The sequence below is a fragment of the Poecilia latipinna genome, unplaced genomic scaffold (genome assembly GCF_001443285.1).
Source record: "Poecilia latipinna isolate Pla-1442-1.1 unplaced genomic scaffold, P_latipinna-1.0 Scaffold354, whole genome shotgun sequence".
Classification (NCBI taxonomy): domain Eukaryota; kingdom Metazoa; phylum Chordata; class Actinopteri; order Cyprinodontiformes; family Poeciliidae; genus Poecilia; species Poecilia latipinna.
This window is the reverse complement of record NW_015112970.1, coordinates 201,468-228,964: the sequence shown is the minus strand read 5'-3', so window position 1 is coordinate 228,964 and position 27,497 is coordinate 201,468. Positions and strand designations below refer to the sequence as shown.

Genomic DNA, 27,497 nt, shown 5'->3' with positions numbered 1-27,497 from the left:
GTCTCCTATCGTGTTTGAGTTTTGGGGGGGGTGGGGGGGGGGGGGGGGGGGGTCTTAAACATTTTTGTTTGCTAATCTTACTTTTTCTGTTTAACTGTTTTATTATTTTGTCCAAATTTATTTTATTGTATCCCTCTAGTATTAGTTATTATATGATTGTTATTTATGTAATTTGTTTTCTTCTTTTTTATTTAAAGCTTTTTGCGTTTTGTTCAGTTGTTTTAAAAGTTGCCAACAATTAGAGCCTAATTGATCAAATTCCTGATTTATTCATCCCAACCCTCTTCCACCAAGTGATTTTTACATGTAAACTAATAAAATGTTTGTTGTTTATTCAGTGTATTGGCTGAATGAAGATGCAGCTCCCTGACCCCAGAGCCGTTTCGGCTACAGCGGTCAAAGTGCTTCCCCTGCTGGTCAAACAGTGACGCTGCAACCTGCCTGTTCAGGTTGTCACATTAATGGAGATTTTTAACGATTTTTCAGATTTTAGTGGCGTTTTACCTGCATGATCAGATTTTAAAACTAAATTATTCTCATATTTACGTATTAAAAATAATTTATTTCAATTAATAGCTTTTAAATTAAATCCACCTGCAGTTAAACCAAACTGATTAATTAAAAAGAGCTTAAATATAATTAAACTAAAAAATTTTAGCTGGTTGTGTTTTCTGTTCATCGTTGTGATAGTAGTTGGCTGTTTGTGCTTTACAATAAATTAAATTAAATTTAAATGAATCAAATGAAAATAAACTTTCTGAAGTTGACCTGTTTGTATTAAATAAAAAGTACCCCATTACGACTTTATTTGTTAATTGGTGCCTTTTAATGAATAAATCAAATTAGTCAAACTTTAGTGATTCTGAATTATTAAAATGAAACAGTTCAACAGTAATCAACTTCCATCCATCTATTTATTCATCCATCCGTCCATCCATCCATTTTCTGGGTACCTTTGTCCCTATGGGTTGAGTGCTGGTGCCTATCTCCAGCCAACGTTTTGGGCAAGAGGCGGCGTTCACCCTGGACAGGTCGCCAGTATGTCGCAGGGCATAATCAACTTCCAATTTGTCCCATTTACATTGTACATTTTTAATTTTTAAAAAATTTGATTGAACTTAATTTGAATTTAAATGTTTTGAGTGCAACAAAATGCATCTTCAGACTGATTTCAGTTGTTAGTTTGAAAATAAACTGAACTGGATTGATTTTATTGAATTTATTTTATGTACAAGGAAACTAACCTAAATCTGAATTTAACCCACTAAAATGCAATGTATAGGCTTATCAATCAATCAATCAATCAATCAATCAATCAATCAATCAATCAATCAATCAATCAATCAATCAATCAATCAATCAGTTTATTCATTGATTTAACAAAAGTCATCAACAACTCACAAACATAAAGATTACTTTATGCAGATTCAGAAGTGAGCGAATCTGGATTACTTCAGATTACAAGAAACAATATACAAATACTGATGGACACATAATAATAAAAACTATATATTTTTATCCTGAAATGGGATAAAAGCTTCTAGGACAGTTCTATAAAGAGATCTTTCAGTATTAAGATACATTTGAGATGCTGCAGGATGAACATCAACATCATTTTGATTGTTCAAAAATCTGTCTTGTAATCCAATTTGTAAAACTGATTTTCATATTCCAAAACGGGTTCATGACTATGCAGCACATAGTTTCTTAGCTCTATAGACAGCACTGTAACAGTGAAAAGTAATGGTTGTTAAAAAACATATTTTGACGGAATTTTGAAGTCTTGTTTGAGCAACAGCAGCATCAATAAAATAATCAGCGTACTACGATTAAACAGTCTGTTTCATTCTGTAAAAAGCCTAGAGGGTCTAATTAGCACCATAAATAGTTAACACGAATGTTGGGTGAAAACGTTAAATTAATTATGTCTAATTAGTTTAGTTATTTCTGTATGTATTAATCTTATTTATCCATATCTTTAGCTGCATTAAGCTAAACTAAACGGAACTGAATTAAAGCGGTGACCAGCCAATGAGAGACGAGGAAGGCTGAGTGACGTCAGAGGTCAGCTGACAGGTTTGTTTTGCTTGCCAGAGCTCGATAAAAACAGAGGGAGGCAGGAAGGAAGCGACGACATTTAAGCAGCTCTGAACTCAGCCACCAGGACGACCTCCACGTTTCATAAAGCCTTCGGTTTTCTTTCTGGCATTAATTTTCTTTTTTGTTTTGTTTTTGGCTTTTATCTCGTGTTGACTCTGCTCTCTAACGCTGCCAGCTGACTTTGACGCAATATGTCTTCAGAGAAAACCTTCAAACAAAGAAGGACCTTCGGTGAGTCTCTGCTTCTTTTACGACCTGCTGCCCTGTTTTCTGTCAGGTTTCATCTGCACACACTTATACGTTTGAAAATAACTATAATTTCTGAGCATTAGTGTGTCTGTGTGAGCTGATTTAGGCCTCCGACATTTGTCAGTGCTGCTGTGGGGGTTAAATGAGGGTTTAAATATGGGATGGGGGCTGTTTGGTGCACAGCCTGGCCTCCCTTTATCTCGCTGTCTCTAGTGTTTACTTGAATGTGAGCAGAGGCAGGAAAACAAAGTGGTGTCGAAATGCAGAGCAGAGCGGAGGAGAGCTGCAGGATTGGGGGGCAGAAGACAATAATTTCCTTTGTGTGTGTCAGTTTGTTCACCAGGTTTGGTATTTATTTTAATCAGCTGTGGAGATAAACAGTCAGAAGATTGCTCAAATTCCACTTTGGCTTTTGCTTCTTTAAAATTATCATTCTGTTAAGAATGTAAACTAAAGATGATGCACTGATATGGCTGTTATCGGCCAAAACCGATTTTCCGCTTTCGATGAGGCCTGACCTGCTGATTCTGTTAGTCTAAACTTTGTTTAAACACAACAAAATCTATATAGATTTTGAAATGTAGCAAAAGTATTTGCAGATTGCACAACAACCAGTTCCTACAGTTATTTGTTTTTATTTGTACGTCACATTTAAAAGCAACTTTATAGTGAAAAATAAAAAAAATTTTCAAGATTGTCATCATATTTACTTCTGCATGTTGCAGTCAGACCAGTCTTGATAAATTTTGTTTTGTTTGATAAATTGTCTCAGTAATTATTGCGATAAATGATAATGTTGTTTTGAGGCCATTTTTGATAATGGCAAAAATAATGCAAGTTTTCTCCCTCAAAGACCAACAAACTTTAATTTTGTGAGTTTTAATTTAAGAACTGGAAGATACTTTAAATACCCAAAATGAAAGGGAAAAAAAACATAACAGCCAGAAATGATAAATAAAAACTTCATGCAATGAAAACCATAAACAAAATGGGATTTATCTGACTCATTTTAATTTAATGCGTTTAATTGCCTGTTGCTACATGCTGAAATGTATGTAGTTTTTAGGTCCTATATATAAAAAAATCAAACGCATAAAAGACAGAATTATTCAATAGCAAACATAACATTGGACCAGATTCAATCCAGACCAAGAAAGTGGGATTGTTTAGATTTTTTTATGCATTTAAGGAGCAGTGGGGGATAAAAATCCAGATGTTTTGAGACGTGGGATAAAGCGGTCTCCATAATTGTACAAGATAAAATTCAGTGTAAATTCAATGACTAAAACAGTCTGATTATAATGAGAGTATATTTATTTCATACTTTCTTAGTATACTGTACTTTTCAAAAGTAAAAACTTGAAAAGTTTAGCTGACGACTTCAAATAGTCCAGATTAGTTAAGACCTACCACCCAAAACAATCCCAAAAGCTAAAAAAAAAAAAAAGAACAACGGCCTAATTTTAAAACCTAATAAAACATTTTCCAAAAAATCTACATGGCCTCCTTCATTAAAAACAAACCACCAGCTCTTTGTTTTCGACATGTTGAAGCTGTTAGTGTGAAAGAAAAAGATCTTAAACAGAACCTCCAGCCCTGGAAATATGTTTTCCCAGCAGCGCTATTAATAACTGACCTGTGGTGCACCGTCATGTTGTTGGTCCAAAATTACTCAACTTGTGCGTGTGGGGCAGCCCAGCAAACAGAAACGGAGCGTCACGTGTGGGGAAGCACATTTCTGTGACTCACATGGTGTAACTTCATGTTCAGAACTGCAGCTGCTGGGTGGGGAAGAGGTCCAAACGTTCAGAACCATCCGGAGCTGAAACCAACCATTAGTAGAGTAATCGATTAATCAAATTAAAATGATTGGTACATCCATCCATTTTCTTTACACCCTTGTCCCTTAGTGGGGTAGGGAGGGTTGTTGTTACCTCTCCAGCTAACGTTCTGGGCGAGAGGCGGGGTCACCTGGACGGGTCACCTGGACGGGTCACCTGGACAGGTCACCTGGACAGTTCGCCAGTCTGTCGCAGGGCAACACGGAGACAAACAACCATGCACACACACACACACACACACACACACACACACACACACACACACACACCTACCTACCTACCTAGGGGGAATTTGGAGAGGCCACTTAACCTGACAGTCATGTTTTTGGGCTGTGGGAGGAAACCGGAGTACCTGGAGAAAACCCACACATGCACAGGGCGAACATGCAAACTCCATGCAGAAAGACCGGGGCTGGGAATCAAACCCAGATTCCCGGCCCCGGAATCTGCCAACTGCGCCACTGTGCAGCCCTTAATTGACACATTCTGCAAACTTTTCAACATAGCCAATTAAGTGTTTTTATACAATAGAAATGCATAAAAATGTGGTGATTTATTTAAATAATAAACATTTTATTGCCTAAAATGACTTAACAGCTTTCCTTTAGTGATCATTGGTAGCAACATTAATATGTGAAAAGCTCAGCTTTTTCTGCTTGACTTAACAATGTATGGCTGATTTATTTATTTACTGATTAATTGAATAGCAAAAGGTGCTTTAATAAATTCACAAATATATTTTCTACAGAATTTGAACTAGGTGAAACTAAAACTGTAGCACTTTAAAAGTGCTAGCTAGAACATGTTTACTAACAAAGAAGGTTTTCTTTCATCTTAAAAGCAAAATGTATATCCTTTTGGTTTCATTAGTATCTAAATATGTGATTCTTTCTTCAAATAGCCTTTTGAAGAGTCTGTGTACTCTGTTAATGATTAATTGATTACTAAATGAACGATTAATCACAATCGTTTCAGCCCTGATAAAGTCACTCTGGCGAGTTCTTTTTCTTGCCATCTGGAAAACTTCCAAGTGGACACATCTGACTTGTTCGAAGCAATCCTTTCTACATCTATTCTGAAATAAATATTTGCTGACTAATTCTCATAATTCCTCACGATTAATCCGATTAATCGTTTCAACCCTGGAACCGTCACTGGTTGTTATTGTGACTAAACCCTTCTGATGTATTTGACGTTGCGAGTTACAGCTGCTGGTTTGTTGGTTTAGCAGCTGTGATGAACTGATGAGGAACTTCTGAGCCGACTCATTTGCAGGTTGTGAAACACAACAGAAACACGTGAGAGAAACCATGAAAACGTCTCCAGGGCGAATGCTTGTCGCTCTGCATTTGTTTGTCCTCTTTTGTTTGAATGCTGCTGACTCAGCGGCTTCGCAGGTCATCAGAGACTGACTCTGTTCTGGACTGAAACCTGATCACCGATCGGCGTTTTCACATTTCCTCTGTGCTGGCGTGAAAACGGCCTGAAGGAAGCGGCCGTTCAGTCACACTCTCTGACCTCACAGTCAGTCGTCCTGAGTAAACATTTTGTTTGGAGACGGTCACAAGACCGAAGCAGCAAACTGAGACGACACAACCTGATGTTGCAAACCGTTTCTGATTTCATTCGCCCACCTGATTGGTTTGATTCAATCAAAGTTCAGCTGTTTGTTATCAGCCTGTATGTAAATGTCCTGGTTGTGAATAAACAAACTAATTTCCTGATTCTGGGCCTTTAAAATTGGTCTAACTTAATGTATTTTGACGAAACAGAACTAAAAATGCACCAATTGGGACTGACCTGCTGATTCTGGTTTCTTTAAAAAGGCCTGAAATTCACACAGTTTGTTTTGCTTCCTGTTAAACATCTCAGCTGCTACAACATACCTGCAGTGTTGGCATCCTTAGAATATTGTTTACCATTTATTGTGAAAAAACTATTGTGATAACATCTGTTGCTGTTTCCATAAATGTCAGTTGATGTTAAAAGAAAAAGTTATTTTCACTTTTTTTCTGCACTGACTTTTCCACAAGAGCATTTATTAATATCAGTAAATTCAAAAATATGATGAAATGAAGTCTGTGTTTACAGTTCAGTGATTTACATCACGTTTCTTAAAGTAAGTGGCTGCCGGAACAAGCTTATCTCAAATAGAAATGATTTTAAAAAGCGGTTTTTGTGTTTGTGGTCTTACAGTCACAGCAAAACGGTTAACTAAAAAACATGTGGTAAATGGTTATACAAGGCTACCGCAAAAATGTCGAGGTAAAATTCTAAGTCCATATCACCAAATATTTCATATGTAGTGATTCAATAATGCAACTATTGCAATTCAGTAGCAGCTCTATTATTGATAGTAGTTTAGTTAATTAAGTATAACGTTATAGAATAACTTTTATTTGTTTTTCTTGTTCAAATTGGATTCATTCAGATCTTATCGGTTCAATTAAACGTCATTAAAGCAAAATAAAATACGTTATCACTGTCGGGTACGTCGTTAACCACGGAAACGTATTCACAGGAAAACGCAGCAGAAAGGCTAAAGTCTCAGAATGAATAGAGAAAATGTGGCGTCATCTTTACCGTCTAGAAAAAAAGAAGGATTTATAACAAAATCATAAAGAGCCCCAAAAATGGCAGAATGGCTTGATTAATTATGAAGCAACAATTAATAATTTCTGCTCCTTTTGGTTGCTCTAATTCAGAGGTTCCCAAACTGTGGGGCGCACCCTGCCGTGCCATTGCAGGGGGGGATGAATGAAAACAACGATGAACCTGTGTGTGCTAATACCCCCTGCCCCCGGTCACACACATCGTTTCAATCAGACCAAAGTGTAACTCTACCTATTGTTGTAATCCACTGGGGGACCCAGAAAGTGTTTGGGAACCATTGGGGGCCCAGGAGAAACGGTGTGGGAACCACTGGGGGGCCCAGGAGAAACGGTGTGGGAACCACTGCTCTAATTTGAGTTTTAATTTCAGATTTCTGTTTAAACATTCTTTTTTATTATTATTTTACTTTTAAACAAAAGCAGATTTTGAAGTTTCAGAGATTGGGTGCAGGGCTGCAACTAACAATTATTTTAGTTATTAACCGATTAGTTTGGGTTATTCTGACGATTAATGAATTAATCATATAAAATAATTTGGCACATTCTGTGGATTTTTCACTTAATCACTTAATCTTATTTTATACAATATAATGAAAATGCAAGTAAACAAATGGTTCAATTCATTTTTAAGTAAGAAAATAAATATTTTAATGCCTAAAATGTAACAACAGGGCTCCTAATCACTTGTAACAAAGGATGCATCTAAAAATGTCCTTCTAAAATCAACATGCTCAGGCTGATCTGCTGATTATTTTTGGAATTAACTGATTCAATAATTGGATAGAAAAACCTTCTTAATAGGTGCAAACTGTTTTTATCTTAAATGGAAAATGAATATATCTTTGGTTCAGTTTTGGCTTGATTTCTGCTATGAGTATGTATTTCTTTTAGAAAATGGCCTTTTTGAGTTTGTATACTTCAGTTAGTGATTAGTTGATTATTTCAATTATCAATTAATCACGATTAATCGCTTCAGCCTTAATAAAGTTCTTCTGCCAGTGGTTCCCTCCCGTCTCCAATGGGAGAACTCCACCTTGCAGGAAGCAGTCCTCCTTCCTGCAGAGTTTTGCAGGTTTGCTCTCTTATTGCCATAAACGTGTCAGTCTCTCTGCTGAGCTCTGCCTCCTGCTGCCATGTTGGCACCGGTTTAAATATTGGATTTGCAAACATCAACAGCAACTCTTGCAGTAGAGCCTGTCCATATGAGGGGAGTTTTTTTTTTTAATTTAAATTGTAGCGTAAATCTGTTCAACCAGTTTGCTGTATGTTGTAACCAAATCCATTATGATGCAGAACAACTTTATTCAAATTACAATGTTTGGATTTTCCCTCTTCCTCTCTTCTTACGGCTCGTTCTGATGCTTCTTTCCTGTTTTCTTGCCCAACAGAGCAGCGAGTAGAAGATGTCAGACTGATCCAGGACCAGCACCCCAACAAGATTCCTGTGAGTTCAGCTGACAAATGTAAAACTGAAACTAGTGTCTGGGTTTTTTTTTTCCTTTTTAAAACGCTCACAGGAAGACGAGACACTTCCTGTAGCAAAAGCTTCACCGACCGCACACTTCCTGGGCACACTACCTTCGCTCTTCTCTGTCTGTCTGACAGGTTTCTGTTTTTCTTCTCTTTTATTTATCAGAGCTTCCGGAAACTACTGCAGATCAAAATAAACTAGAAGGTGTGCATTTCCTATGCAGATGCAAGTGTGAATGCTGAATGCTAAAAATGGCAAAAGCTTTTGCAGCCGTCATGAACTGTGAAACACATCAGACATTTTATATTGTTGTTCTCAATTCTGCCACAGGATGTAGATGTTTATGAAAAATTCATAAAAAGCTGAATATTATAAAAGGTATGAAGGTTATGAATACCTAGAGGTATAGCCGTCATTAGGAGAGCAAGCTGAATAGTATAAAAGTTGAATGGTGAAAATGGCACAAAGTATGCAGGAGAAGAAGTGCGGCGAAATTAGTGTGACACTAATGAAAGTGATGGTTTATTTTAGGGCTGAAACAAATAATTGTGTTTAATCAACTATTGAAATAATCAACTAATTTAGTAATCTATTAATCGTTAACTCATAAAAGGGCCATTTAATGAAAGAACTCAGAGCAGTAATTAAGCCAAAACTACAAAAATTTCTACATTTGGCATTTAATATTATAAAAGTCCTTGTTAAATCTGTTTTTCTTCTAGTGACATTTTTAGCTTCATCCGGTTTGAATTCTGTAAAACAAATGTATTTAGAAACTTTTACTTCCCAACTATTAATTAGTTAATTAATAAATCATAGATCAACCAGATACTCTATAAAGACTAGCAGAAAAGGTAAAAAGTATTTTTTAAACTTAAGATTCATCCTTTGTTACAAATGATCCACTAAAGGAGTGTATTTTAAGAAACATAATGTTTTATCAAAAAAGGTATTGGATTGTTTATTTGCATCTATTAATGTATTTCTAATATTGCATAAATAGGTTAAAAGGAAAAATCTCCCTTTTTCTTATGATTAATCGGCAGAATAATCTATAGATTAATCTTAATTTCAGCTAAACATGAAGTCATCTGAGGTCGATTCTTGCCAAGCCACCAGGAAGCAGAAGCTCACTTTGTGTTGCAGCGACTCGTCGTATCATCAGCAGATAGAGTTTCAGCTCTGCTGTCCATCTGCTGCCTGAAGCGGCGCACCCCACCCCTCCGGCTCTGCTTTCTCTGCTTCCTGTTCAGTCCTGCGGTTAGAACCTGCCGGGTCACGGCGTGCGGCCAGAGCGGAGGCAGAGGTGCTGCGTCACTGTAATGAAACACCATGAAGTTCCAAACAAACCCTGAGCTGAACTTGGATTAATCCAGAGTTTAAAAATAAAAATCCTCTCACGAGATCAAGCTGGACTTCTCTCCATTCACAGAAATTCTTGCTTTCGTTCTGGTCAGTTTTCAAAAATATTGACACTCATTGAAGTTTTCTGCATTTTGTCACAGCGCAGCCAAACTAACAACAAACAAAAGCAACAACTTTAGAGAAGCAACTGAACATAAATCGCAATACTCAGAAAAATTGAGTTTGCAGATTAAAATATTGATGACAAGGCAGTGAAGCTAACTTTTTGGTTAGCTGTGTTCTCAGCTGACAATAACTACTGACCACTTTTATGGCAAATACTACCGTGGTGGCCATTTTGAAAAATGTTCACCAGAAAAAGGAAACGCAAGATAAAGAAAATATATCTGATTATTAAGGTTCAAAATATGTAGACTATGATTTGACAACAAACACATTCATCTAATTGGCAGTTTTAGTGGAAAATGTATTTCCACCTGTGGCAGCCATCTTGAAAATTAAAAAAAATATTATATTTCTATGTTCCAAATATGCATGATTTAACACAAAGTATAAATATGTGATAAATATTGGCAAATTTAGTTGAAAAAAATAATTTTTTCCAGAATTTTTCAGTTGTTTTTGTATTTTTTTAATTGTAACTTTGTGTCAAGTTAGGTTTTAGTATCTGCATGTTAAATAATTATCTGCTGCATTAATAGACAGCTGGGTCAGATGCTCACACAGCTTCTGCATTTCAGTGAAATGAAAACAGACAACATCTTCTGGCTTCTGATTTTAAATGTTTTATTAGAAATAAGTTGATTTTTAATGGAACTGCAGCCTCATTCCTTTGGTTTCTGCACAAACTCAGATCTATTTAAAGTGTTCTGTTTTTTTCTGGCCCACTGGGTCTGACTGCAGGTTAACTGCTGGAGAATCCAGAACGAATATGATTGTTTCCTGTTTTCTGCTCCTGCAGGTCATCATTGAGCGATATACAGGAGAAAAGCAGCTGCCCATCCTGGATAAAACCAAGTTCCTGGTACCGGACCATGTCAACATGAGCGAACTCATCAAGATCATCAGGTACAAACATTTAATCAGCACTTCCTGCTTTAGTCCTGTTTTCACCTTTTATCCAATTCTTTTGTTGCTTTATTTTCCTTTTATGTTGCTTTTGAGCAAAATCTGATGGATTTAGGTCCTGAAATGCTTTAAAGTTCCCAAACCTGGAGCTATATGCTGGTTGTCAGTGTCTCTAACAAGTCTGTCATGATGGAGTTGCATAATTTAGCCTAAAACTGTGAAGTGGGAAGAAAAAGATTCTTGGCAAAGAAAAATCTTAAGTATTGCACGTGTTTGCATTCAGCCATTTTTAAAAGGTTTGAAGAGAAAAAACATATTTCAAAATTCCTTATAAATATTTCTAAAGTAGCGTCAAAGTCAGAACTGATCACCATTAAATACTTTAGTAATGTGCGGTATATCAATTAATCATCTGAAAACTCTTTACTTTTCTTAGTGGCAGAACCCTAAAACGGCAGAAAATAGGCAGAACTGAAATCTCATTATCCAGGAATGATTTGGTGAAAAAAATGTAATGAAGTTGTTTTATGTGGACTTTGGACCGATCCTAACCTGTTCAGCGAAGCACACCTTTAAAAAACCAGCAGTGACTTCAACACATGCAGGTAAAGGTTTGACGGAAAAGTCGACATGTTGTTGATGGGTCCTGAAATCAGAGAACGATAAAGAGAAGGATAAATGGAAGGGAAAATAAATGAAAACAAAAGAAGGAAAGATGAGGAAGTATTTGACACTGTATGCTGATGAAACTTTCCTTTTTCTCATCAGTTTTCTGCTGTCATGTCTCTGTCTGCCCACCAGGAGGCGCCTCCAGCTGAACTCCAACCAGGCCTTCTACCTGCTGGTCAACGGCCACAGCATGGTGTCCGTGTCGGCGCCCATCTCTGAACTGTACGAGCGCGAGAAGGACCAGGACGGCTTCCTCTACATGGTGTACGCCTCCCAGGAGACGTTCGGCCGCCACAGCCGGGGCCCCTGGGGGCCCTCGCCTCCAGTGCTGTAGTTCCATGGCTGTATTTATGACCAGGTGTTTATACAAGGTCACATCTCTATGGATCCATTTATATAAATATATACATAAACCGTTATTAAGCCCAGCTTTATGGTTGGAGGTTCAACAGGAAGCAGCTCCTGAGTTCTCCTGTTGGTTTTATTCAAAGTTTGGGGATTTTCTTTTCGTCTTTTTTTTTCTTTAGAAACTCTGGAGTAGATGTTTAATGCCTGCCGTTTCCTCATTCCCATCATGTTCCCATTTTTATTCCCGTCTCTTCCTTCCTCTCACGTAACGGCTTCGCTCTCGGAACAGACCGTTGTTTGCGTAAAATAAACGGAAATCTAAGCGATAATGTGCAGCTTTCTTAGGAGTGTCACCAAGTCGAGTTGTGGACCCACTACAAGGAGCTGATGATGATGATGTCACCTGTGAGGAAGGGCGGGGGTGTCTTTGTCTTCCCTCGTTTTCATTTCTTCGTTAAAAACTCCCAGAAGTCCGGAGCGCTGCGATCGTGGGAATCAAACGCCTCCCCGGTGGGTTTGTTTTAAAGGGCTGAACGCGCTCCTCCTCCTCCTCATCTTCATCATAACATGTTGAGGTTTAGCTGCTTTATACTGAAATGTTATTGTTTGGGTTTGTTTTATTTAATGTGATTTTATTCCATGGTTTTGTAAAGGTGACCTGTTACAGAGGGGCGGCGTTTCATTAAAACGCCGCATCCAGCAATATCTCACAGCATCCTTTATGTATTTATGTTGGTCTTTTGTAAACAATAAAAAGATGCAAAATATTATTGTGTCTTTAGTTTTTGGGAGTAAAAACAGCCTTAAAGATCTGCTTTGTTTTAAAAACTTTTTTTTTCTGTCTGAAGTTGAATTTGAACAAACGTCTCTAGTTTTAACTTGGAATCAACAAAGTTATTTCTATTTGAAAAAAGCTGGAAAATTTAGTGAGAAAATAATTTTAGATATATTTTTACAGCTTTCATTAAACTAATAAAACTACTTGGATTTCAATTCAGTGTTTCCAAGGTTTGGAAAGTGCTTGATTTCTTCCTTGAAAGTCCTTGGAATTTAAACTGCAGTTTTGTAATAAGCCCAGTTTATTTCGCCGTGTGACCAGACAGCTGCTAGTCTGCAGGAGCAATGAAAAACAGGAAAACGGAACCAAACGCAGAGCCCTGAAATAACGTTTAATCAAACATTTGATTAAAAGCTTAAATTTGGAAAATGTTATTTAAAGTTAAAACCAAATATTTAAAGATTATGTTTGTTTTTTTCCCAATGAAGTTAAATCAGACTAAACTTCTTTTAGGTCAGAATTACAAAAAATATTTCTGTTTGCTAAATGGAAGAAAACTTGGCAAGATTTGTTTTTGCAAACAAATTAAGATTTTGTTAATTTTATTTTGTATAAGATGGAACTAAACATATTTATAGAATTGATCTCAGAAATTTGTCTGAGAAAACTCAGACATTTTCAGATCAACCTCAGATATTTTCTAGAAGAAATATGGAAAATGTTTGACTTTTGGAAACTTTCTAAACTTCAAAGGTTGAAAATGTTTTACTTTTGAAACTAAGTCCCAAATTTTCTTTCTAAAAAATTTCTGATTATTTTTTCTAGAAAATTTGAGATTTTTCAGTGGAAATTGACTCCTGTTTTTTCTTTCTGTGGCCTTAATACAAGATATCAATAAAATTAATGTCACATAATGGTGAATTGAAATAACTCCTTTAGTTCTTTTATCTCTAAAATGTGGCTCTGGAAAAGTTGGATAAGATCAGTTTCTGATCACAGATGCATAAAAGATGAACTCCAGATGATGAATCTTGTCGAATGTGAACAGTTCAAGGTTTTAACAGTAGGGATGTGAATAATGAAGGCACTAAGTTCTTTATATTACAATGTTAATAAAGAAATAAACACACATAATCAGCTTTAAGTCTGAACAAAAACTATCAAACATCAGACAATATAAAACCTGAACTCCAGACAAACTGCTGAAACGTTTCCAAACAAAACGTTTTAAAAAACCGCTGGACAAAAAACAAAAAAACCAAATCCAACAGCACTATAAAAGTTGAACTAGAGATTCCCCCAAAATAATAATACAACCCAGAACATTTTTATACAATCATCTGTGCCTTAAAACCCAAACTAACCTTTTTTATTTAGTTTCAGCAGAACTTAATCGGACGTTTAGCATTTTAAATTAAATCCCCTTCTTGCTTTACTTCCTCCCTCCAGGGGAGCAGAGCTGATCTGGGTCCAGCCCAGAATTACACACCTCAGACCCCAACACACACACCGACGCTTCCTGAACGCCTCGCCGTGCGACCAGACAGGGCAGCCGCTAGTCTGCAGGAGCAACGAAAAACAGGAAAACGGAACCAAACACGGAGAAAGTCGGACCTGAGTGAAGTTGGCCCCACAAACCTTCAAATTAAACCAAATTGGTGTCAAACTTTTGTGCTGCAAGAAATGTGTTTGTGCCGCTATCATTTTAAAGATAACAAATGTTTCCAGAGGTCATCAAAGGTCAACCAGGCCCCACAGATTTACAAAATCAAACAAAATGTGGCATCAGTCAAGCATGCTGCAAAAAATCCCAGAGATTTGTGCTGCAACATTTTTATCTGTGCCAAAATCATTTTAAAGATTAATATATGCTTAGAGAGGTCAAAGGTCAACTGCAACACACATTTACAAAATCTAAGAAGTATGGTGTCAGTCAACAGCACTAGTTTTGTGCAGCAAAAAAGTTTGTTTATCCCATCAAAATTAACAAAATCCAACAAATTTGATCTAAATTAATTGTGCTATATTTGTGCAGGTTTGTTTGTTTTTGCCACTAATGTTTTAAATGCATTAATTACAGATAATCAAATGTCAATCAACTGCACTGTTTTTGTGCAGCATACACTTTTAAATTTTTTAATAATTAAAATGACAGCGATACAAAAAAATTTGCTGCATAGACGTTTGACACTAATTAGGTTTAATCTGAAGGAGGGGGGGTGGAAGTTGGTGTTTTTGAAATGTTTCGCTGTAAACCTCCCATGATTCTGCCTTCAGCTCAGATCTGAGGTAGAAACGCTGCAGAGGCGACATAAACGAGACGTTCACTCAGCTGCTGCTTAAAGAATGACTGGCAGTCCTGAAGCGGCCTGAACGCCTCGTCGGTTTGGGTTGACACTGAAAAAAGAGAGAAAAGTTTCACCCCGTTTTAAAATCTCCTTTTGAATATAATGATTGTTTATGTGGAATTCAGCCGATTGAAACCTGACTGCAGCACAACGGCGAGCGTTAAAATGAAGGATAATACTGAAATTACAGAGTCTGAAAAGTGAAAACCCAAAGTTTGGTCTAAACTCTTGGCTGCGCAGCCGCCGCCGTGGGGAGGAAGCATGAAGCTCTTCCTGTCTGAAGCTCCGGTTTGTTGAACCGTTTCTCCATCAGCGTTTCGCCGACTCGCTGATTTGTTCCTGCAGGTGAAAACATTTCCAGCAGTTCAAAGGTCACCGCCTCGCCATGGTTTATTCTCCTGAGTCTTTACTCTGAGAGTGAGGAGTGAACTTCAGCCGAAACGTTCCTGAGAAACGCAGCAAAAAAATACAAGTCAGAATTTAAAATGCCCAGTTTAGATCCAATTATCAATTAGTTACACCAAAAACTAATCAATAGATCATCCATACATGATATTAAGTCAAGCAGAACATATTTTCTTAACTTGCAACAAATGATCGAGTGTTCACTAAATAAATGCTGTTACTGCAATTCTTGTTTTCTTATTTTAAGTAGAGTTGGATTATTTGCATCTATTAATGCATTTCTAATATTGAAAAAAAAGGCTAAAAAGTTCAATCTGCCATGTTTAAAAACCAAATTAACTTTATTCTCATATTATCTCAACTTTAGTATTGTAATATTTTGACTTTATTTAGAAATATGACATTATTCTGGTATTATTTTGATTTTATTCTCGTATTTCTACTTCCTGTTTCTCTCTCTCTCACCCTGCTGCGCTGAGTCCATCGCCGGCTGCTTGCAGTCCTCGGCTCGATGTCCGCCGCCGCCGCAGTTGTAGCACGACATGTTTCCTGCCGCACGCTTCTGGCCTCCGTTTCCCACAATGCCGTGCGGCTGGTAGAACCCGAAGCCCTGCTGCTGGTCGTGTGACGTGGGGCTCTGGCGGTAGAGCGGAGGCGGGACCATCATGGGGTAGGAGAAGGGCGGGGCGGCGGCGCTGGACGAGGCGATGAGCGGGCTGAGGTGGAGCAGCGGCCCCAGGGTGAACAAAGATGGCTGCAGGTACCCCGCGGTGGCGTATCCAGGCAACGCCGCGTACGGGCTGCAGTTACCGCGGCAACCGCAGGAGCTGCAGACGCACACGGAGGCGTTGTGATCGGAGGAGGGCGGGGAGGATGTGGGCAGGGCGGGGCTGGAGGTAGACTGGTAGTACTGGTTTCCAGCAGCGTTGGCGGGCGGGGCGGAGGCGGCGGGGGGGTAGATGTGGTACCCGGCTGGGGAGGAGGACAGGTGGAAGAGCAGCGGCGGCTGGGAGACGTGGTGCAGGCTGTTGGAGGTGGAGGTGAGGGCGGAGCTTGTTTCCACCATCAGACCCACGGCGCCGCCGGGCCGCGTGCGGCTCGCCGCCGCCGCCTCCTGGGGGCCGCCGTCCGCCACGCCAAGCCCAGAGAACTGGCTCTCCAGCCGCGCGGCCACGCCGACCCCGGGCCCCAGGCTGAACCCGGCTGCGGCCGCCACGGCGCCCAGCGGCTTCGACCGGTCGTCGGCGCCCAGCGGCGAGGGGCGGGGCTTCCTGGGGGAGGACAGGACGCGTGTCGGGAAGCTGGGCTGTAGCGGGAAGTCGGTCTGCAGGACGCTGAAGGGGTGGTAGGAGGAGCAGGACGGGGGGTGGGGGGGCGCCGGCTCGGTCTGAACCGGAAGAACCTGAGCCGTGGGACGGGCCGGACCGGCAGAGCTCAACAGGTAGCGCTCCTTCTCCGTACCGCCGGCAGCGTTCGGACCTGAAACACAGAAACACAGCATGAGGAACCCTGATGGAAACGCAACAAATTCAATTTCAACTGGACGCACTATGGAGACACAAAGCGTTTGGAAAAATAAAAAATAAAAAAAATCCAGATTTTTTAAAAAATGAAACCTTCTGAGACCAAAAGAATGAATTAATGAACAAAAGTGATTCATTGCCTGGGCCTACTTACGGCCCACAGCGTCTCTGCTCCTGTCGAAGGCCGAGTCGCAGCAGAGCGACATCCAGGAGGAGCTGCTGTCTGTGGACATCAGATGAGGAGGAGGAGGAGGAAGATGCGGCACTCCGTCCACCTCCACTCGCAGCTCTCCTGCACAACAGTTTAAAAAAAAGGATTTTCTGCAGAAACCTTTAACTTTCACACTTTAACATTTCCTTAAAGCTTTGCTCTGGTTTAACATAAACATAATATCAGCTAATCCATTAGGAATAAATGTAAATGTTTAGAAGGGAAATCAAAAATAACCTTTTCTTTTCTAACATTGCAACTATATGAAAAGCACTGATGTCAGTTTTCTAGGCCAATTCCAGTTTCCACTTTTTGACGTTTATAAACTTTTAACATCCTGAGTGCCGTTGCTGTGGTTCTCTTTCACATTGCACTTTCTCAAACGAACCCAACCTTTTGAGCAAACTGTTCCCCTCCTCACCTGTGGTGGCGCTGCACCAAGAAGCTCTGAAGGAAACGACCTGAAAATATCTGAAGGAAACACTGAGTGAAACCTCCTTCCTCACAAAATGTAAACAAAAAATGGAGAGGCTTCAGATTTTAGTGCTTGGAGGATTCTCCTTTGGTTTTTGGTAAAAAACCAAGTTCCATTTTTCCAGCTAGCACCAGATTCACACATTTGTTTCAGTTGTTTTTACCCAGAATGCTCTGCGCTATAGTTCGCTTCCTGCTTATGGAAAAATCTCCAGTCCGCTTGGCATTCAGATGCATTCAAAACGCACCAGAATTTGTTGGTTTTGTAGGCGGATCAGAGTTTGCCTTTTTGGTCCTCATCAGAGTTCAGTTACACATTCACACCTCCCCAAACGAACCGGACTTTCACTTCTGTGTCGAAAGCGAACATTGTAAAATAAATGTGGAGTTTGACACTGCAGTGCGAAAGAGAGGCTCAAAATGTAACAAACATTACAACTTTGGTCCCCAAACTAACCGATGTTAAGACATGCTTAAATGTAGTATTCTGTCTGTATTTATAAAAAATACAATCTGTTTTTGGGTGTGGCGCCTCTCATCGCCCCCTACCTGCAGTGGAGGTGGGGTGCACTGAGATTCCCATGTGACTGGACGGTGTCACCCTGGCGATGCCGCTGCAGGGTCGCTTCTCCGTTTTCATCTCCCTGCTGAACCAGAAAAGTCGACTTTTATCCACTAGGGGGAGACACCGTCCACTAAATCTGTCAGCTTGGTTCTAATTTAAAAACGTGGAAAAACTGCTGGAGGAAATTTCTATTTTCTGCTTCCTGTTTGAGCACAAACACACACATCCCCACCTGGCTGGAAAGTTGCTGATGCTGACAGATGAAGGAAATGATGCACAGGTTTGGACTCACAAAAGGGTTTTCCTGCAGGTTCACGTTTTTTTTTCTGTTTCCACACACACATTTCCAACCCATTCAGTACATCTTATCTCTCTGATCCGCAGCAGCCGGTTAACCATTCACCATTTATGGACTCCAAGTTCAGCTTTTACACCTTTTATATCGGCGGCCGATCAGCCAGCTCGTTACTCGATAATGGAGTTCAGGCCAAAACCAAATGCATCTCAGAGCAAAGCAGACTGATGCTTCAGCAGATTACTTTAAATGTTTCCCGATGATAAAACAAGAATTTGAACCCTGAATCGTCTCTGAACTGCACTGCAGAAATTAGAAAACTTGACTAAGAATGATAAAGATCAGCCAATGTTTTTAAATACAGATACAATTTTTAAAAATGGCAGTTTTCCACTATTTTAATTAAATAATTTCTATAACAGACACTAAGAGTACCAGGAGTATTTCTTCGGATCTATTTTTTCTTGTCTTTTGGATGGAAACCAGGGCTGAATCGATTAACAGGCTTAATTGTGATTGATTATTTAAAAAACTGATTTAGTGATCGATTAATTAGCTGGCGAATACAGACTCAATTAAAGGTTATTTGCTGAAAGTTGTAATTAAGCCAAAAATGTGCAGAAAATATATTAATTAAAAATCTTTTGTCTGTAAATTAGTTTTACCCAGAATTCCTTAAAAGTCAGTTTTAGAGTCACCCAGTTAAATTTACTGTGCAAAAAACGACTAAGCACCATTTGCTATGCAATTATTAATTGGCTAAAACAGATTTACGTATAAAGAATCTTAAATGCAATGTATATATTTTTTGTATAGTTTAGGCTTAATTACTGCTCTGAGTAGGTTCTTTTACCACATGGCCTTTTGTGAGTCTGTATACTCCGGTTAACGATTGATCGGTTAATTGTTAGTCCCGATTAATCCGATTAATCGGATTAATCGTTTTAGCCCTGGTAGATTAACAGTGTTATTAAGCTGGAATACAGCCCTGAAGCAGAAGCTTTTCGGAGCCGTTTCCTGATTTCCTGAGACTCTTTTGCAGCCGAACGCGTCAGACAAACCGAATCTCCTGCTGCTTACTCTGCTGATTTATGAAGCTCCAGCTGAGTCTTGAGTTTCTTCTTTGCTCCCTGGGTCAAGTCGTACTTGTTGAGGTCTTCCTCCGTCAGCGCTAAAAACTGTCCACAAAAACAGGTCGGACATTTTTCAGAAGAGATTAGAATATTTCCCTCACTAATTAATGCAATAAAAACTGAATGTAAACAGACCTCCTCCATGGTGAGCTGTTTGAAGACTGGGTAGTACTTATGGAGCCGGAGTTTACGCAGCCAGTCCAGGATGCCGTTCTGCTCCGGCGTGTTGGATTGATTCTGCGTTAACTGGGCCGGATGGGACTGGGAGCGGGGCAGGGAGGGGGAGTGGGACGCCTGCTGGGAGTGGGACAGGTGCAGCGTCTGCGTGCTGGGCGGAGGGTGGAGGTGGTGCATGGAGGGAGACAGCGGCGTGGGGGGAGACAGGAGGGAGGACAGGTGAGGCGGGGAGCGGGTCAGAACCGAGCTGTGGGTGCTGACGACGGGCTGGACACTGGCCACCCGGTACACTGCCCTGAAAACGGAACAGGAAGTGACTCAGGTTCATCTGACACAGGAGACTTAAAGGGGCAGTATCGTGTTTTCCAGGCACATAGCGGCAACTTTTAGCATAATCAAGTAACTACTATGTTACCTTCAGGTTTTATAAACTTGATATATATGTCAAATATGACTTAGAAGAAATTTAACTTCCTGTTGTAATGCCTTGAAATTAGGCCTCTGTCTCTTTAAGAATCTCCTGTTCTGCCAACATGGCTCCTCTATTAACCCTTCAACAAAGTTTTTACCAGCAATGAGAAGTAGCTCCTATAATGATCTCAGCAGATGTGCAGTTTCAACAGGTGTTTGCTAATTGCTGCTGGCTAGTCTGAAGGAACTCAGTGGGGCAGGAGCTGCACCTCGAAGGCGGAGCTAGGTCCACCCAGGCGTTTTGCACAGCTGGATGGTTGCCATGGAGATTACAGGATTTCTCAAACATGTACGAAAGAATCAAAGCAAAACTCCAGATTTATTTTTGATGATTAATAATGATGTAAAGCTTTTAAAATCTATTTTACATAACACTTCCCCTTTCAAAAAAAAAAAGAAGAATCAGATTCATCATCCTATACAACACATTTTCCATCCCAGATCAACCTTCTACATCAGCGACTAGCTTACTCTTAATATAGGAAGTTTATGCCTTGAAAGCTGAGGTATGTAACTTTTATATAAAAGAAATAACTCCATCATTTTAATGCTGGACATGGCAGGATTACTGTTGGGTTTGACTAGCTGGTTTGATTTCTGTTTTCATTTATTCCATATAATGTTCGTAATAGCAACTTATCACGTAGAAAGAATATTTACCTGTTAGCTCCTCTGTACTGCACCATACAGCCGCTGTCTGAAACAGAAACAAAGACTTTCATCAACTAGAAACACTGAAAACCTCAGAAACATGCACAAGATTTTAAAAAGTGTTATTTCATTGAGGACATATGTTATCACATGAATAAAGCCGATCAAGTATGTGAATTTATCCATCTATAGAGTCGGTAAAATTATTAAGGCCCTTGGATGTTTTACCCTTTTTACTGATTTTAAAAGTCAATCATGAAAGTGAAATATTATTTCTACAAAAATAATAAGTGTACTGCAGCTTCTTTTTGTTTTCATCAAACCAAAGACGATTCTTCCATTTTACCATGTATGTCTGGATTAAATTACCTTTGTATTATATTTTCATTTATTAGGACAGACCTAAAGAGAAACTGCAGTTGGCTTGGGTTGGTATCGGCCAGTCAAAGCTTTACAAAACTCAAGATTGTAGAAAAACACGCTCTGATCTCCAATCAACACCATTTTAAGGCGAGAACGAGAATATTTTACTGCTTGGATTTAGCACAGAATCATACAAGCGGACCAAACAAGACTCTGGGTTGGATTCCACCTGCACAAGTTATTCCCAAAGAAACTAAATCTAAGGGAGCATTAACACTAAACTCCTGCAGAAATCAGACGCCTATTACGTCTTTCTAGCTTCATCAGGACTTCCATTCATTCTGCGCCATCTTAGTAGGTTAGCACTTACGAAATGCTCAGCAGAACCCAACAAAAAAACTTTGAGATCAACAAACAAAATATATTTTTCCTGAGAAAAAAATATATGAACAAAATGAATGCTTTCAGGATCGACTCGCATGAGATGGAAAAGGAAAATATATCAGACAAGTTGCCTGGGATCTTATACTCTGACAAAGTAACGACCTAATGAACTTGAGTACAACATGGAGGAGCTTCGCAGCCTGAAATCCATGGACCGCTTGCATGTTATTGTTTACATCCAGACGTTTTGCGCCTGAGCACAAAGCCGGAGGGGAAAAAGACGATTCTTTTACTTGTCATCCAAAGCTGCGCTGCAGCAGTAGAATAAATCTGTTAAGAAAATAAAACCTGGAGATGCAGGTTTTATTAATTTGGTGCAGTGAGCAACAACAAATGTAAAATAACAGAACAACATTTGAAGAACAACTGAAAACCATTCATACTCTTTATTTTTTTAAATAAATTAAATCTAGCGCACTTTTTCCATAAAAAACTGCTAAAATCAATATTTACAGATATATTTAAACACAATAGTTGGTTATTGAGAGCCAGTGGAAAGTCCAAGGAGCCACAGGTTGCAGACCCCTGATGTGACCCAAAAACAAAGCAGAGGAACTGCATTTATGGTGAACCATTCCTGCCATATTTCTAATACTCATAACTAGTACAGTACAATAGAGCTGAAAAAACTTTTCCCACTGTTGGTGAAAGAGGTCCTCTGTATGTAGTACATTTGAGTAACACACACACCAGTATGATGTCATCCCAGTCTGGGCTTCCCAGCATGCCGCAGTGAATTCCCACACCGGACCGAAATAGACCCGGTCGGCTCCGTCCAACACCTCAAACCTCTCAGAGCGCCGCCTCACCTCGTCTCTACGACCGACTCTTCCTTTTCTCATCCCAAACAAACCACACAGACTTCCTGCACTGCAAAATGCAGCATGTAGAGTTCACTTAAAAAAATATGCAAACTCAGTGCCTCAAAAAAAAATCAAGTTCTCCAAATTTAGAAATGTTAGTGGGTTTACACAACTCAAATAACTAGTATTTCTATTCTTACTTGAGTAAAATTTTCTACCCACTGAATGAAAAAGAAACATGTTTTTCAAATCACCAGACAGACACACACCTGCAGTTTTTGTTAAACTTAAGTTTTTTAATGAAAGAAACTGATTTGGAAAAATTTATTTTGCCTGATTTTGTTGTTTTTTGTTGTTTATATGAGTTATTGTCATTTTTGTCCTTAAAATACCATAATTTGCGATAAACTTTATATTTTGGTCACAGGACTTACTGGAGGTGGAGCAGGTGGGGATAGCAGGAGGTAACCTGGTGGAGAGAGGAGACGCGGGGCAGCTGGGGGTCAGAGGTCGGCTGGAGGTGAAGAACAGCTGGACGGAGTGATGCTGCAGGACGGGGCCGGGCAGCGCAGCCAGACACCTGGGTGGAGCAACAAGCAACATGACAGTGGAGAGAGGACATGTAGAGATGTCAGGAAGGGTTTTTTGTCTCACTATCAATCATGTTTGATTTACATCATAAAAACACAAAAATCAACAACTGAAACGTTACATTTTGCCAAGTGCCATCATCACACATAAAAATGTTGACAAATTTTTATTTGATTATAAATCAAAAGCAGCTTTGAACAAGTGGGTTTTCAATCTAGACTTAATGGATGCAGAATGTCGGTTTAGCCTTTTAGAAGTGAAAGTTGGGGTGAAAACAATTTGATGTTTGGTCAAAAGACTGAAACTTTCGAGAGATGAGGTTCATGCACTGACCTGGTGTCGACCTCTACGGACCGAGGGAGGAACGTCTCCAGTCCATCGTCAGGAAACACCTGAGAGAGCTAACAGGGCAACATTCAGCACGATTAAATTAAACTACCCACAGTTCACTGCACATATCACTCTACGCTGACGATACTCAGATTTTTACACAAAAACCTGAACAATAATTTTACCTAAAATTATTGTTAGGTAAATAAATATTCTGGTAATACAAGAAGTCATGTCCTTGCTTATCCTTAATGCTTCGTTCAGTTAATTTAACAGGATTCAGTTGAAATGGCTTTGGGATCAATATGTATATAAGCTGGTTACACCATTAGAAATCAGACGGCACCGAATCCCAGTAGCTACCATCTGCACCAGATTGTTACCTGGGATATCAGCTCTGCCACTTCCTGTTGAGTTCTGACAACAGAGGATGTAAAACCGTCGGACCAGCCCACCTGGACAGGCAGAGGAAAGGAGGAAAGCAATGAAGAAGAGCAGCAGACAACGATAAAAATCTACCTTATTGGTGTTGATCTACCTCAAACACATATTCGCCTCCGTTCTCTGGCTTATGGATCGCTCTTCTGAGCACCACCCGCTCAATCACAGCTGCAAGACGCACACATCAGTTCACAGACCAGTAAAAACACAGACATCCCACACCAGTAGGTGGCGATAAAGTCAATATAACTGACATGCTAAAATACAGAGAAACAAAATCAAAAGCAAGGGTAAAAATTCCATGTTTTTATATGTAATTCTGACCATTTAAAATTATTTTCAAACTTTCCATGGTAGGTTTTCCTACCAGCTTTTTTATTTTTTAAAATACTGTTTTTATTCTATTTACAAATCAATCATAACTAACCAAATTTGTGTTTTTGACAAAAACATTTACAAAATAACCCCTTTAATGTCAAATTGACAATTCACAATACAAACGTCCTCATGTTAATGTCCGAAACGATTAATCAAATTAATTGATTATAGAATCGTCAACTTTCACAAATAAATCATGACGACAACATTTATTTTTTGACAAAAACATTTACAAAATAACCCCTTTAATGTCAAATTGACAATTCACAATACAAGTATCCTCATATTATCCTCATATCAATAACAGAAATAATTGATCAAATTAACCGTGATTAATCGATTATAGATTAGTTTAACATATACAGGCTATAAAAAGTCAATTTGCTGAAAGAATAACACAATCTGAGCAGTAATCAAGCCAAAAATATAAAAAAACTGAATGACAAAAGTTGTCAGTCTGATGCTATTTTGTTTACAGAGACTTCATGATTCATATTATTTGTTGTTTCTGTTTTGTTTATTTATTTTGGATATTTGAAATATCTTCCAGTTAGAATTAATAGTTTATTAACCTTTGAGAATCTGTTCTTGCATTACTATGCAAGAACAGATTGCATAATAATGCAATAATGCCATTACCATCATATTACTTGAAAATAGTTTCAAAACAATATTATTGTTTATTGCAAAAACGTCTGGGACAAATGTCCAGGAAAATTTGTTATCATGACAGTTGCCTAAAAATTAGTCAAAGTTTGAACAAAACTAAAACTACTACTAAGATTAATAAGAACTAAGCAACATTTAACTACTAAAAACCAGCAAACACACTATGAAAACAAATTAGAACTAAATGAATTAGACAAAAAAATCAAACAAATTAAAACTAAAGTCAATGGAAAGTTATTGTGAGTAAAAATGTGGGTGTGGCTTTTTTATGAACAGATTTTTGGGCGTGAAGGGACAAGCTGCTGAGACGGGGATGGAGGAGTTTATTTAAATGTTTCGGGCCGTTTTACATCAACAAACTGTCAAACTGTTTATTACCTACTGATTTGAACAGATTTTACAGACTGGCAGAAAAATGAAACAATCGGCTGCTGGCGAAACGCAGCTACACACAAAAAGCAACTAGACAACATGGATCTAAACAGGTTGCTCTCCTGTTTGCATGCTGAAGGTTTTATGTCGGTGACAGCTATGCAGTGTTAGCAGAGGTGACATAGCTGAGTGTTGTGTTACAGATCGGACGCCTGGCGTAAACTCTGAGACACGAGCTGCTCAACGGGTCACTGATTTCTAATAGCTGATAATGGAAGACGTCCCTGTTGATCAGTTTGGCTTCAGAAAGATTCACCTGACTGAAAAACATGAGGTAAACAAAATAATCCAGCATGTCTGGAACCTAACCGTAAATAAAAAACAAGCACAAACGTTTTAACAACAAAGTTATAACAATAAAATAATAATAAAAAAAATTGTATGACAATACAGTCAAAATAATACAAGAATAAAGTCATACTTTTGCCAGTGTTAGTTGTAATGATGCAAGAAAAAGTTGTAATATATATTGCCAGAATAGTCGCAAAAATAAAAGAAAAAAGTCGTATGACAATAAAATCAAAGTAATTTTAGAAATAAAATTGCCAGAATAAAGTTGTAATAATAAGAGAAAAAGTTGTAATATTATCCAAGTAAAGTCAAAATAATACACAAATAAAGTTATAAAATTACCAGACTAAATTCTAAGTCAGACGAGAACAAAGTCATAAAATTAGTATAATGGTGTAATAATAACTAAAACGAGGAATGTTGGGCATCTTGTGGAGCTATACGTTGGCATCTGTTTTAAAACTAGGAAATACTTAATCTTTTAACAAATTATTATCAGCAGAATGATTTTGAAACGATCGTTTAATCACCTGGGTTTATTTAGAAGAAAGAATCACATGAACTGATCTGCTAACGTCAGATGTTGATAACTATATAGGCTTTTTTCATATTAACTTTTTTTTCTGGTTGAAATGGTTTTCCTGCTGATATGATTATCTTTTCATAATTAAATAAATATTCTTGTCACGATAACAAAATTTGCTGGACGATAAATTGTTCCAGAACTTATTGCGGTAAATGATAATATTGTTTTGAGACTATTTTTAAGTAATATAGTGGTAATAATGCCATAATAATAATTCAAGAAAACATTCTCAAACATCAATAAACTTTATATTCTCATGAACATTTAACACTGGAAATTGATTTTAAATATCTAAATTAAACAAAAACAATAAAATGAATGATGAAGTTGAAACCAAAACATTAGACTGACAAATTTTATCATCCTCTTTATGGTAGAAAAGAGAAAAGAGAAAAAAAGAGAAATCATGCAAATAGAAATTATTGAGCTTGTTTTAAATTATCAATTGATTTATTGATTAATTGGGAGATAAAAGCCACTTTTTCAGAATATTTTCTGTCATTTGTAATTTGTTTCTTTCTTAAAAACTAAAAAGTCTGAGTTTTTATTTTGAAGTCGTGTTGTCCAGCTCTGGCTGATGCTGATTCTTTACTAATAACTAATAATAAGTCATAACTCTTTGAAGACTTTGAATTAATGAGCTACAAAAACATTTATTCTCCCTTTGGGATCAATAAAGTATTTTTGATTCAAAGATTTTTTTATATATTTTTGTGTCTGAACCTCACTGCAGTTTTCCCGCCCAGCCCTGAGGGCTGCATTCTTTCTGCTTGTGTTCAGACGCAGCAGCATGCTGCAGCATGCTGCATCCTGCTGCAGCATGCTGCATCCTGCTCAGGTGTTGTTTTTAGGTCGTCGCTGGCAGCTGCTCACCTTTCACTGCCTTCTCCTGGCGGCTCCTGGTTGCATCCTGGACCTGCAGGGGCGGTGGAGGAGAGCGACGCTCTGGGCGAGGAGTCGGCAGCTCCTGGTGGACCGCCTGCTCTTCGTTTCCCAACGCTGCGCCGGATGGCGGGCCTGACCCCGTCGACGCCTCTCTGCTCTGGTTCTGGGGGTCAGAGGTCAGGAGAACACATGAAATATTAGAGTTTACTGTGTTTTACTAGATTCAAGAACAAATGACAACAAACAGAAGAATCATCAGGAGCTTTTAATGGATCTGATAAACATGAAACATGACAAAATGTTTGAGAAAGACATCAGATCCAATAAAACCAAATAATTAAAATCAAATAAAAAATTCAAAGGTTCTGTGCAGTTTTTTTTTTTAAGCAATGTCTTTAGAAGAAATCTTTGTCCTCTGAATATGCAATACATAGTTCTCATGTGACATCACACATCCAGGAAGCCATCTTGGTAGGTAACTGCCATGACAGTCAGGCCTGTCACAATAAGCAATAAATCAATAACATATA

The 27,497-nt window shown here is 38.6% G+C and overlaps 2 protein-coding genes and 2 long non-coding RNA genes across 4 annotated transcripts in view; 2 read left to right on the top strand and 2 right to left on the bottom strand.

Annotated features, from left to right (window-relative positions):
* LOC106949639 (uncharacterized) overlaps nucleotides 1–27,497 on the bottom strand; it is a 342,173-nt gene that overhangs the window by 127,718 nt on the left and 186,958 nt on the right. The gene's annotated exons all lie outside the window — the stretch shown is intronic.
* Nucleotides 2,080–12,491, top strand: map1lc3b (microtubule-associated protein 1 light chain 3 beta). Its single transcript, XM_015036028.1, has 4 exons — nucleotides 2,080–2,331; nucleotides 8,191–8,246; nucleotides 10,600–10,706; nucleotides 11,508–12,491. Exons 1-4 carry the CDS (start codon nucleotides 2,292–2,294, stop codon nucleotides 11,707–11,709), a joined length of 405 nt encoding a protein of 134 aa, XP_014891514.1. The 5' UTR covers nucleotides 2,080–2,291; the 3' UTR covers nucleotides 11,710–12,491.
* LOC106949638 (uncharacterized) overlaps nucleotides 14,375–27,497 on the top strand; it is a 25,083-nt gene continuing 11,960 nt past the window's right edge. Inside the window, exon 1 of the long non-coding RNA XR_001425414.1 lies at nucleotides 14,375–14,451. This is a non-coding gene — a long non-coding RNA (uncharacterized LOC106949638). The remainder of the gene's footprint in view (nucleotides 14,452–27,497) is intronic.
* zcchc14 (zinc finger, CCHC domain containing 14) overlaps nucleotides 14,451–27,497 on the bottom strand; it is a 28,410-nt gene continuing 15,363 nt past the window's right edge. The window contains exons 3-14 of the mRNA XM_015036015.1: nucleotides 26,956–27,130; nucleotides 23,824–23,894; nucleotides 23,669–23,740; nucleotides 23,289–23,356; nucleotides 22,799–22,944; nucleotides 20,764–20,800; nucleotides 19,591–19,927; nucleotides 19,403–19,500; nucleotides 18,012–18,109; nucleotides 16,932–17,069; nucleotides 15,720–16,733; nucleotides 14,451–15,295 (exon numbers count right to left, since the gene is read on the bottom strand). Of these exons, the coding sequence (XP_014891501.1) occupies nucleotides 15,240–15,295; nucleotides 15,720–16,733; nucleotides 16,932–17,069; nucleotides 18,012–18,109; nucleotides 19,403–19,500; nucleotides 19,591–19,927; nucleotides 20,764–20,800; nucleotides 22,799–22,944; nucleotides 23,289–23,356; nucleotides 23,669–23,740; nucleotides 23,824–23,894; nucleotides 26,956–27,130 (2,310 nt within the window). The 3' untranslated portion in view covers nucleotides 14,451–15,239. The remainder of the gene's footprint in view (nucleotides 15,296–15,719; nucleotides 16,734–16,931; nucleotides 17,070–18,011; nucleotides 18,110–19,402; nucleotides 19,501–19,590; nucleotides 19,928–20,763; nucleotides 20,801–22,798; nucleotides 22,945–23,288; nucleotides 23,357–23,668; nucleotides 23,741–23,823; nucleotides 23,895–26,955; nucleotides 27,131–27,497) is intronic.

Coding starts and splice junctions, on each gene's coding strand:
- map1lc3b (XM_015036028.1), top strand. CDS start 2,292: ATGTCTTCAGAGAAAACCTTCAAACAAAGAAGGACCTTCG. Junction 2,332..8,190: donor CAAACAAAGAAGGACCTTCG/GTGAGTCTCTGC, acceptor CTTGCCCAACAG/AGCAGCGAGTAGAAGATGTC. Junction 10,707..11,507: donor GAACTCATCAAGATCATCAG/GTACAAACATTT, acceptor TCTGCCCACCAG/GAGGCGCCTCCAGCTGAACT.